General features: G+C 36.8%; 1 protein-coding gene and 1 long non-coding RNA gene across 2 annotated transcripts in view; both read right to left on the reverse strand.

Moving 5' to 3' along the window:
* Positions 1–523: 523 nt before the first annotated feature.
* Positions 524–4,417, reverse strand: LOC108213105 (uncharacterized). Its single transcript, XM_064089917.1, has 4 exons — positions 3,880–4,417; positions 2,005–2,376; positions 1,360–1,924; positions 524–1,201 (listed from the first exon to the last, which is right to left on the reverse strand). The coding sequence occupies exons 1-3, from the start codon at positions 4,415–4,417 to the stop codon at positions 1,587–1,589; spliced, it is 1,248 nt and encodes a 415-aa protein (XP_063945987.1). The 3' UTR covers positions 524–1,201; positions 1,360–1,586.
* A 7,413-nt stretch (positions 4,418–11,830) lies between these two features.
* The window catches only part of LOC108213496 (uncharacterized), a 676-nt gene continuing 586 nt past the window's right edge, over positions 11,831–11,920 (reverse strand). The window contains exon 3 of the long non-coding RNA XR_010290355.1: positions 11,831–11,895. This is a non-coding gene — a long non-coding RNA (uncharacterized LOC108213496). The remainder of the gene's footprint in view (positions 11,896–11,920) is intronic.

The raw sequence follows: 11,920 nt of genomic DNA on the forward strand, positions 1-11,920 counted from the left end.
CATTTATAGCCCAGAGTTTAAGAATCTCTTTCCACTGGAAGGTGTAAATGAACACTGAGTGTCGCATCAAGTTCCTTGGGAAGAAAAAGGCTGACTACATTGCCTACACGTCTCAGCGTAGAAGAATTTTAAGCTCGTTAGACCATGACTTAATATTATTTGGTAAGAGACATGTGGATCCATTAACCTCAACCTAAACATCATTGTATGACCATATAAAAGTGTTAAGCAATGAAATTAACCAGAGGTGTTTATGCCTTTTAAGCTTAATTAGGTTGGTTAAACTTCATTATAGATTGAAACAATCAGGTAAAGTGGATGAGGAAGATTCATCTTGTCTGATTGTACGAAATTACAGGATATGTTTCGTCAAAAAGAAGCAGAAAAATAAGCAGTTCGAAGAGTAGAGATCCATTCGATGAACACATCTTCTGTCCACACAGAAATCATTAAACTGATCTATTTCTTACAATGCCACGAAAATATAGTAAACGAGAAACTGAAATTCAATAGAAGTTGGAAATAATAAAAAAGAAACTCAAACTATATGAATCTTTGTTAGTCTACGATCATAAATCATCTTGATCGACTGAACAATGACGAGAATGAAGAAAAAGCAACAGATTAGGCACACGGTAATCGCCAAGGCTGGTGAGTGGAACAATACAACATATGTTCCAGTGATAAATGTCAACATCATTCCAATGACGGAAACAATAATGAGGACAGTTGATGCAGCATTCAGTTTTGACACTTGGAGTGGATCATCATACATAGTAGAAAAATAAAGAACAAGTCGACAACATTAGAGCTAAAGCATCTGAGATCATGGATGCCTTAAAAGCAGTTTTCCTAGAAAGAAGTACCAAACCTTGATCGGGTTCTCCACTCTCATGGTAACCTCCTGGCAAAGTAAATCCGACGGTAAAGGTTACCGTAGTTATAAGCGCGCGGTAACTATGATTTGTGTGTTGGTTCTTTGCCTATACCTTTCAAGATCATCTTTCACCAGTTTAAACTCATCTTTCTTCCTTTTAATCTCTCCTTCAATCAGTAATCTCTTAGCTTTTATAAATTCAGGTTCCTTTCCGAACCTGATTCCAAAGGGCACTGGACTCGGGTTATGTAATTTGATGCTTCTGTGCCAAAATTTCCACTTGTGTTTAGCTTGGATATTATCGATTTCTATTCTAATTCGTACCTATAATGAATCAGGAGGATATAATTAGATACTTAACTAACTTGCATATAAAAATACTCCATGGTGATATCAGTTACTTAAGAGAAAAGTATCAACTTCAAATAAAAAAAAATAAAAATTTTACTATTATTTGCTAAATTTGACTAGTGATAACGTACCTGGTCGTCCGTGACGTTCTTACTGAAATATAACATGTCTACAGGAGTCCACCCATCATTGTTTGTTGCATTTTTATCAATGCTGACACTTTTAATGAATTCAGGTACATAACAACCCTCACGGATAATTAGTATATGAAGAGGTGTATTTCCATGGATGTCTTTCTGATTCAATATATCGATATTTTCCACGGAGCTAGTTTCACAGAACCTCAATATATACTTTATCATTTGTTTGTTTTTTCCAGACGCCATGCCATAAAGTGCAGTATATTTTGACCATTAAAATTAACATCTGCGCTGACCGATTTTGACCCTATTACATGGCTGAACATATATAGTTGTACCGTAGAAAGATGTCCTTGTTCTACTGCCACAAAAAATGGTGGAGGTATGTTTTCTCTGGGCACAAACTGGTATCCTGCTACCTCGTCTTGCTTATCTAGCATCTCAAGGATTATTTCATCAAATCCGTAATAAGCGGCGTAATGAAGTGGTGTCCACCCTCTGTGGTCTTCCCATGTTACTAGATGGCGGTTACGGCGTAAAAGAACAAGTGCAGTGTCTGAAAAAGAAAACAACGATGAATTGCATATCTTATGTCCCTGATAATCCAACAGGTATTCAAGCACATTGCATATATACCTGCATCACGCCCTATAATAGCAGCATGCAAAGTGGTCTGACCCCAATGACCAATTTCATTTCTGGCTTCATAAGTTTCACAGACTAGTTTGACAATGTCTTTATACCTCTTTTCGGCCGCTATGTAAGCTAAAGACTTGAGATCACTGTTTTTATTTGAACGCTTGTGGTGATATTCCGGATCTTCCTTCAGTATCAGCTCCACCGCATCCTTGTTATTTCCCATCACTGCCAGTTGCAAGACATTGTGGCCATCCTGGTCAGTGATATAAAACAAGGCTTCAAAGCTGTTATATGGTGCATCCTCATGACAAGCTGAACGTTTGGCTGCTTTCCAAAGTTCCTTGGCAGTGGACAGATGCTTATATTTTTCTGCACATGATTACACAAACTAAAACTAAAACATCTATAACTATCATTTATATATATATATTGTATATGAATTATATTCATTTCCTAATTTGTAAAGAATATAACTTCTGTAAAATATGAATTTCAATATTCTAAAATTATATTTATTGTTTTATGATTTAAAGACAAAATCTCATCCTAATAAATGTAGCAATAAATGTAATTTATTGTATATTAGCAGGAAGATTTACTTAATAATATGTATATGCGCTTTTAAATCTGTTTTAAAAAATTTAAGTACTATAACCTAATATTTTTGTTGTAATATCTCAATAAATAAAATACTATTGACTTGATTTTTGGTATATAACTACGACGAGTACTTAATTTACGATCCGTACAGTTGGATCGCCTAAAAAACAAATTTATTTTTTATAAAAAAATAACCCTACGTCTATATTTATGAATAACATAATATTTTCGTTATAATATCTCAAAAAATAAAATCCTATTAACTTGATTTTGGTATATAACTACGATGAGTACTTAATTTACGATCCGTACGGTTCGATCACCTAAAAAGCAAATTGATATTTCGGAAGTATAAAACCTAGGATAATTTCTAATAAAATCCAAACCCTGAACTCTCACATTCACTGCAATGCATGATTCGTAATAGAATATCATCTTTATAATTTTTTTTTATTTTTCTTCTTTTGCTATCTACCTTAAATTAGACCATAGCAAAAATATTCTACATTTTTTCTATTGTTTGAATAATTAATTTGAAATTAGTTAGTTGGTATTTATATTTTGTTATGGAAATAAAATAAATTTAAAAATCAAATATTAAGTGATGAATAATTTTTTATTAATTTATTAACTAACTAAAGCTAGTTTCAATGTTTTAATTTTTTTTTAATAGTTTACTTAGCTGAATAATTTTTTTGTTTTTCTCACAGGTCAAAACCGACCGCAAGGGTTTTAAATTGGTCGAAAATGACAGAACGAAATGGTCGGTTTTCTGCACTTGAGTATGTGGTCGGAAATAAGTTAAATTTGGTCAGTTTTCTTTGTTAAAATTATGAGTTTGGTCGGAAATGTGTTGCATCTGGTCGGTTTTCTGTGTTAAAATTATGAGTTTGGTCAGAAATATCTTGAATGTGGTCGATCGGTTTTCTGGATGTACAATGTTTTTCGTTTTTTTTAATAGTTTACTTAGTCGAATAGAATTTATTGTTTTTCTAAGAAGTCAAAACCGACCGCCCGGGTTTTAATTCGGTCGGAAACGAAGCAGGTCATTTCCGACCGTCGTTGGTCGGAAATAAGCAGGGCTCCACCGCGTCCCCACTCAGCAAATCACAAGCCGACAACAAGTTAAAAGCTGACCAATTATTTTAAACCAGTGTAGGCGATCAGAAATGACCATAGGCGGTCGGAAATGTGGCGGTCGGTTTTAGCGACGTGGCGTCCATGTCAGCTGAAGAACGTTGGTGAGCGGGACCCACGCCCCTTATAACCGACCGATTTTGTGCGGTCGGTAATGGCGGTCGTAAATGACTATGTGGGTGTAGCCCAGTTTTGCTGCAATGTAGATGGGAGTTTCATAGTTACAGTTCTGAATATGTCTATCCCTCGGATCTGGCTCCACTATCAGCTTAACAATACCCATGTGATGATTGCTGACTGCTAGGTGCAAAGCAGTGCTCATCTTCTCATCAGCTCGCCTAATAAAATCTTCAACTGGATCATGTATATCATCATCACCAAGCGGAGAAGACAAAGCTCTGGCTGCATCAATCAGGAGCTCGACCACTTCAGTGTGTCCATGATCTGCGGCCAGGTGAAGCGCAGTTTGTTTAAACGTATCCAGCTTGACCAAAAAAAAAATTTGTTCAAACATTTTCATAATGCTTCGCACGCGTTCTGCATGACCATACATGGATTCGACGTGAAGGATAGTTCTATCGTGTTGGCTGAGGCGATCAGCTTTCTTCTCTAATTCGGCTATGGCTTCGGCATCTCCAGCCAAGGCATCGGCATACAAAGTATCAAGATCCATAACAATATATGATTCTACTCGGGAAACGTAATGCAAGCAAACAATGCGGCAGCTATGCTAACTCGAGATACTTTTTATGTAGTCATGTCTGTGAAGGTTTGCTACTCAAGTGGACAACACGGCAGGGCTACTAAAATAATATCAGATCCCCTTAATACGGTAGTCGCGTTGTAACGTTCAAAATAGTTTTGGGAGGTTTGGGTGAGTTTAAAATAAGTACTTCTTAATTAAAGTAAAAAATTGAAATAGAAGTTGGAAGCAAGTTAAAAATGATTAAATTATTTGGAAAAGAAGTAGAAAAGAAAAGCTAGTATCGTAACTTCTAACAATTACTTCTGCTTTTTTTTCTAAGAAAAGTAGCAATATTACCATGTCGGTATAGCAAATGATACATTCTTCTTGTTTTTTTTTTTCTGCAAAATGCAAATGGAATATTGATCAGTTTCACCGTTTACTAGCAGAGACCCTCAACACCTTAGAGAGAGGATGTACATGAGGGCGGCGTCGAATAGGATGAAAATCTTAGCCCAACTTCTCGCAAGCAAGGTCCACTCAAATCGGAGCTCAAAATGACTTGCCAATGTAGCGCTAGCTAAAACCCACAATATAATGTTCCAACAATTAGAGAGGTCATGAGATATCGGCAGAATTTCATCCCTTTGCATGTATTGGTACTCTTCACCCTGCTTATTTTGCTGCTTCTTTTTGAGAAACCAACAAGACTCATATGTTAACCAGTACAGAAACGGCCTATAGCGTCGGTCAAAACATACTTTTAGCGTCGGTCAAGTGGCGTAGTATATGCAGGCGACACTAAAGGTATGGACCTGTTACATCGGTTGTTTAGGCGACGCTTAAAATAGTCATAAGCAATGATGTAGAACATCATTGCGATAACAGAAATAATATTGAGCGCAGTTGATGTGGCATTGAGTTTTGATACTCGGCGTGGATCATCATACATTGCTGCAATGAAGTAGAGAAATAAATAACAAGTTGAGAGCACCAAAGCTAAAGCATCTGATACCATAAATGCAATAAAAACGGTCTTTCTAAAAACTGCCAATCCTTGTTCCCGTTCTCCGCTTTAATGGTATCCTCCGGGCATTGTAAATCCTACCGTAAAAGTTAATGTGGCGGTGAGCGCGGTCCCGATTATCTGGATGTTGGTCCTGTGTCTATACATTTCTTGATCATCTGTCACCAGTTTAAGATCATCTTTCTTCCGTTTGATTATCTGGAATATGAGGCTTGTTCAAAAAGTTATCCATGTATTGTATGCTTTAGCTAGAAATAGACACTATCTTATTGTGTAACTACTTACTAAATAATTCAAATTTCAGCTATTTAAAGTATGAGAAAAATTATTAATTTCTTAAATATCCTCAGGTAGTATTAAAAAAATTAATCGTACATGTACATCATACTAACAAAAATGGTTCATCTCCATCATATAAAAATGATTATTTAGATACATAGTTAAAGATAATGACAAATTATTTTCTTTAGAAAGTCTGCAATATCCATAAACCAATAAGAGTACAATCATTTTAAAAGCATAACAGAAGTCTCAGAAATAAAACAGCATTAAAAAAAACTAGACTTCGAAATTGATTTTAGCAATTCATGCAAAAAGAAATTAGTCAGATTCTTTAGCAGGCTCTTCCTTTTTCTCTTCAGCAGGATCAGCACCAGAATCAGCAGTTGCAGCTGGAGCAGCAGCTACTACAAACTTACTAAGATCTGCAAGCACTCCTTCACTTTATCAGCCTGTGGGAATAAGTACTCTGTCTCGAGGGCAATTGCCAATATATTCTTCTAGGCATCCTTGTAAGCTCGACTGGAGTGATAATCTCAATAGTACCCTTATTAATCTTAGTTGGGATATTGAGGACCTGGAAGAAGGATGTCCGAGAGGGATCAAGGCCCGTCTTCCCTGGGAGCACAACAACATCGACAGGAGCAATCAAACCAACATGAGCAGGAGCTCCGACCTTGTACTAATTAGCAACCTCCTCACTCACTTCCTTCAAATCTCCCTTCGTAAAGATCAGCCCAACGTTTTCAACAAGTAGAGGGATGATATTAAGAATTGTAGTAGACGGATAAACTCTTATTGTCAGATTTCCCCAATATCAACTAGTTCATACGATATAATTTCTTGAAGGGCATCAATTCCATGTATTCACAGTAACTCTGCCAGAAGGATATTTATCGGCAAGATATCTTGTGCTCACACCAACTGAGCATCCAACTAGTGGCATCAAACAAATGCTTCAATGACTCTTGTAGGCTGCAGCTCTCATCTTCGCATCTACAAACATCAAAACATTAATCATGTATACACATTCATCACCATATATACAAGGTGATAATTAAACGATGTGTTGACTTATATGTATGAAAACCTTTGTGTAGGTAGGCGTAGCAGATATCTAAATTCCTCTTAAGATGCTCATGATCTGCTTGAGCCTCTGAGCAAGTGTGGACAGTTTCCCATGACAGCTGAAGTTTCTGCCCCGCCCATAAACTAGTGTGGATTACCTGCATAAAAGTAGTTCATGTGAAAACCATGATTTTAAAACACGACACGAGCTCTTCAAGTACTATGTTACAAGATAATGCACATACCTTTAAAAACAGCAGCTCTGTCCTTGGGTTGAAAATGAATATGGCACCATTTATTGGTTTTGCAAATGCCTTAAACAACTAATTTTGAGATTAAACAACCAGCAGTATGAACAAGAGCAATCATCCAGCAAAGGCCATACAAAGAGGTCTAAATACACATGTGCACCCCACAGTGAGTGAGGGACTATGAATAAGAAACTCATATCTCTATACGTAGGGGTTCTACGTTATCCAATAATCCAGCACAGGTGACCAACAGCCAACACACAAATTCCATAACATAAACAATCCACAGACATAATTCAAACCGATCCATATTTAGAAAAATCCAACCAAGATCAAACGACCCATATCAATTTATTCTAGCATTGAACCCAAACAATAGTTCAAAAGATAACAAAACAAACAATCAGCCTAATGGCCGCCATTGTCATCCTCTGGGTCTTCTCCCCCATCCTCGCATCCACATGCACAGTTTGGTCGATTATCATTTATAAGTTGTCGGAGAGCAGCGTGTTCTTCTGAAAAAGTTGAGAAAAAATTGTGAATTATATGCATTGCTAATTTGGAAGAAGATAACTTCTGTAAAATATGAATTTCAATATTCGAAAATTATATTTTTGTTTTATGATTTTAAAGACAAAATTCATCTAATAAATGGGCAATAATGTAATTTATTGTATAGTAGCAGGAAGATTTACGTAATAAGATGTATATTTGCGCTTTTAATTAAATCTGTTTTAAAAAATTTAAGTACTGATAACTAATATTTTTGTGTAATATCTCAATAATAAAATACTATTGCGTGATTGTTGTGGTTATTATAAACTACGACGAGGACTTAATTTACGATCCGTACAGTTGGACGCCTAAAATAACAAATTTAGTGTTGTTTATAAAAAAATAACCTACAAAGACCCTACGTCTAAATAGTGATGGAATAACACGGAGGTGCGTGATAATAGCTCAAAAAATAAAAGGCGCTATTAACTTTGGAGTTTGTTGGTATAGAAGAACTCGAGTGAGTACTTATTGACGATCCGTACGGTTCGACACTCTAAAAAGCAAATTGAGATTTCGAAGTATAAAACCTAGGATAATTTTCTAATAAAATCCAAACCCAACCCTGAACTCTCACATTCACTGCAAGCATGATTCGTAATAGAATATCATCTTTATAATTTTTTTTTATTTTTCTTCGTTTGCTACCATCTACCTTAAAATAGGACCATAGCAAAATATTCTACATTTTTTCTATTGTTTGAATAATTAATTTGAATTAGTTAGTTGTATTTATATTTTGTTAGGAAATAAAATAAATTAAATCAAATATAGTGATGAAATCAATTTTTTTTATTAATTTATTACTAACTAACAGCTAGTTTCAATGTTTTTAATTTTTTTTAATAGTTTACTTGAGCTGAGATAATTTTTTGTGTTTTTCTCAAGGTCAAAACCGACCGCAAGGGTTTAAATTGGTCGAAAATGACAGAACGAATGGGTCGGTTTTTCTGCACTTGAGTATGTGGTCGGAAAATAAGTTAAATTTGGTCAGTTTTCTTTGTTAAAATTATAGTTTGGTCGGAAATGTGTTGCTCTGGTCGGTTTTCTGTGTTAAAAATTATGAGTTTGGTCAGAAATATCTTGAATGTGGTAGATCGGTTTTTCTGGATGTACAATGTTTTTCGTTTTTTTTTTAATAGTTTACTTAGTCGAATAGAATTTATTGTTTTTCTAAGAAGTCAAAACAGACCGCCCGGGTTTTAATTCGGTTCGAAAACGAAGCAGGTCATTTCCGACCCGTCGTTGGTCGGAAATAAGGCAGGGCTCCACCGCGTCCCCACTCAGCAAATCACAAGCCGACAACAAGTTAAAAGCTGACCAATTATTTTAAACCAGTGTAGGCGATCAGGAAATTGACCATAGGCGGTCGGAAACTGTTGGCGGTCGGTTTTAGCGTACGTGGCGTCCATGTCGCTGAAGAACGTTGGTGAGTCGGGACCCCAGCCCCTTATAACCGACCGATTGTGCGGGCGGTAATGGCGGTCGTAATGACTATGTGGTGGTGTAGCCATTTTGCTGCAATGTAGATGGGAGGTTTCATCAGTTACAGTTCTGAATATGTCTATCCTCGGCTCTGGCTCCACTATCAGCTTAACAATACCCATGGTGATTGATGCTGCTGTTGCAAAGCAGTGCTCATCTCTCATCAGCTCGCCTAATAAAATCTTCAAACTGGATCAGTATATCATCATCACCAAGCGGAGAGACAAAGCTCTGGCTGCATCAATCAGGAGCTCGACCACTCAGTGTGTCCATGATCTTGCGGCCAGGTGAAGCGCAGTTTGTTAAACGTATCCAGCTTGACCAAAAACAAAAAATTTGTTTCAAACATTTTCAATAATGCTTCGCACGCTTCTGCATGACCATACATGGATTCGACGTGAAGGATAGTTCTACTCGTGTTGGCTGAGGCGTATCAGCTTTCTTCTATAATCGGCTATGGCTTCGGCATCTCCAGCCAAGGCATCGGCATACAAAAGTTATCAAGATCCATAACATATATGATTCTACTGCGGAAACGTAATGCAAGCAAACAATGCGGCAGCTTGCTAACTCGAGATACTTTTATGTAGTCATGTCGTGAAGGTTTGCTATCAGTGGACAACACGGCAGGCTCTAAAATAATATCAGATTCCCCTTAATACGGTAGTCGCGTTGTAACGTTCAAATAGTTTTGGAGGTTTTGGGTGAGTTTAAAATAAGTACTCTAATTAAAGTAAAAAATGAAATAGAAGTTGGAAGCAAGTTAAAATGATTAAATATTTGGAAAAGAAGTAGAAAAGAAAAAGCTAGTATTCGAACTTCTAACAATTACTTCTGCTTTTTTTTCTAAGAAAAGTAGCAATATTACCATGTCGTATAGCAAATGATACATTCTTCTGTTTTTTTTTTCTTTGCAAATGCAAATGGAATATGATCAGTTTTCACCGTTTTACTAGCAGCGACCTCAACACTTAGAGAGAGGATGTACATGAGGGCGGCGTTCGAATAGGATGAAAATCTTAGCCAACTTCTCGCAAGCAAGGTCCACTCAAATCGGAGCTCAAAATGATTGCCAATGTAGCGCTAGCTAAAACACCACATATAATGTTCCAACAATTAGAGAGGTCATGAGATATGGCAGAATTCATCCCTTTGCATGTATGGTACTCTTCACCCTGCTTATTTGTGCTGCTTCTTTTTGAGAAACCAACAAGAACTCATATGTAACCAGTACAGAAACGGCCTATAGCGGCGGTCAAAAACATACTTTAGCGTCGGTCAAGTGGCGTAGTATATGCAGGCGGACACTAAAGGTATGGACCTGTTACATCGGTTGTTTAGGCGACGCTAAAATAGTCTAGCAATGATGTAGAACATCATTGCGATAAAGAAATAATATTGAGCGCAGTTGATGTGGCATTGAGTTTTGATACTCGGCGTGGATCATCATACATTGCTGCCTGCAAGTAGAGAGAAAATTAATAACAAGTTGAGAGCACCAAAGCTAAAGCATCTGATACCATAAATGCAATAAAAACGGTCTTTCTAAAAATAAACTGCCAGATCCTTGTTCCCGTTCTCCGCTTAATGGTATCCTCCGGGCATTGTAAATCCTACCGTAAAAGTTAATGTGGCGGTGAGCGCCGGTCCCGGATTATCTGGATGTTGGTCCGTGTCTATACATTTCTTGATCATCTGTCACCAGTTAAGATCATCTTCTTCCGTTTGATTATCTGGAATTGAGGCTTGTTCAAAAAGTTATCCATGTATGTATGCTTTAGCTAGAAATAGACACTATCTTATTGTGTAACTACTTACTAAATAATTCACAATTTCAGCTATTTAAAGTATGAGGAAAAATTATATTATTCTTAAATATCCTCAGGTAGTATTAAAAAAAATTAATCGTACATGTACATCATACTAACAAAAATGGTTCATCTCCATCATATAAAAATGATTATTTAGATACATAGTTAAAGATAATGACAAATATTTTCTTTAGAAAGTCTGCATATCCCATAAACCAATAAGAGTACAATCATTTTAAAGCATAACAGAAGTCCAAGAAATAAAACAGCATATAAAAAAAACTAGACTTCGAAATTGATTTTAGCAATTCATGCAAAAGAAATTAGTCAGATTCTTTAGCAGGCCTTCCTTTTTCCTCTTCAGCAGGATCAGCACCAGAATAGCAGTTGCAGCTGGAGCAGCAGCTACTACAAACTTACTAAGATCTGCAAGCACTCCTTACTTTATCAGCCTGTGGGATAAGTACTCTGTCTCGAGGGCAATTGCCAATATATTCTTCTAGGCAATCCTTGTAACTCGACTGGAGTGATAATCTCAATAGTACCCTTATTAATCTTAGTTGGGATATTGAGGACCTGGAAGAAGGATGTCCGAGAGGGATCAAGGCCGCGTCTTCCCTGGGAGCACAAACAACATCGACGGAGCAATCAAACCCAACATGAGCAGGAGCTCCGATTGTACTAAATAGCACCTCCTCACTCACTCTTCAAATCTCCCTTCGTAAAGATCAGCCCAACGGTTTTCAACAAGTAGAGGGATGATATTAAGAATTGGTAGTAGACGGATAAAAACTCTTATTGTCAGATTTCCCCAATATCAACTAGTTCAACGATATAATTCTTGAAGGGCATCAATCCATGTATCAAAGTTAACTCTGCCAGAAGGATATTTATCGGCAAGATATCTGTGCTCACCCAACTGAGCTCCAACTAGTGGCATCAAACAAATGCTTCAATGACTCTTGTAGGCTGCAGCTCTCATCTTCGCATCTACAAACATCAAAACAGTAATCAG

The sequence above is a fragment of the Daucus carota genome, chromosome 3 (assembly GCF_001625215.2).
Source record: "Daucus carota subsp. sativus chromosome 3, DH1 v3.0, whole genome shotgun sequence".
Lineage (NCBI taxonomy): Eukaryota > Viridiplantae > Streptophyta > Magnoliopsida > Apiales > Apiaceae > Daucus > Daucus carota.

Excerpts from the sequence above, each read along its gene's own strand:
- LOC108213105 (XM_064089917.1), bottom strand. The coding sequence starts at position 4,417 with ATGGATCTTGATACTTTGTATGCCGATGCCTTGGCTGGAGATGCCGAA. Across the intron at positions 2,377-3,879 it reads TTACCGACCGCACAAAATCG|AAAAATATAAGCATCTGTCC; the intron begins GTCGGTTATAAG and ends AATCATGTGCAG. Across the intron at positions 1,925-2,004 it reads TATTATAGGGCGTGATGCAG|ACACTGCACTTGTTCTTTTA; the intron begins GTATATATGCAA and ends TTTCTTTTTCAG.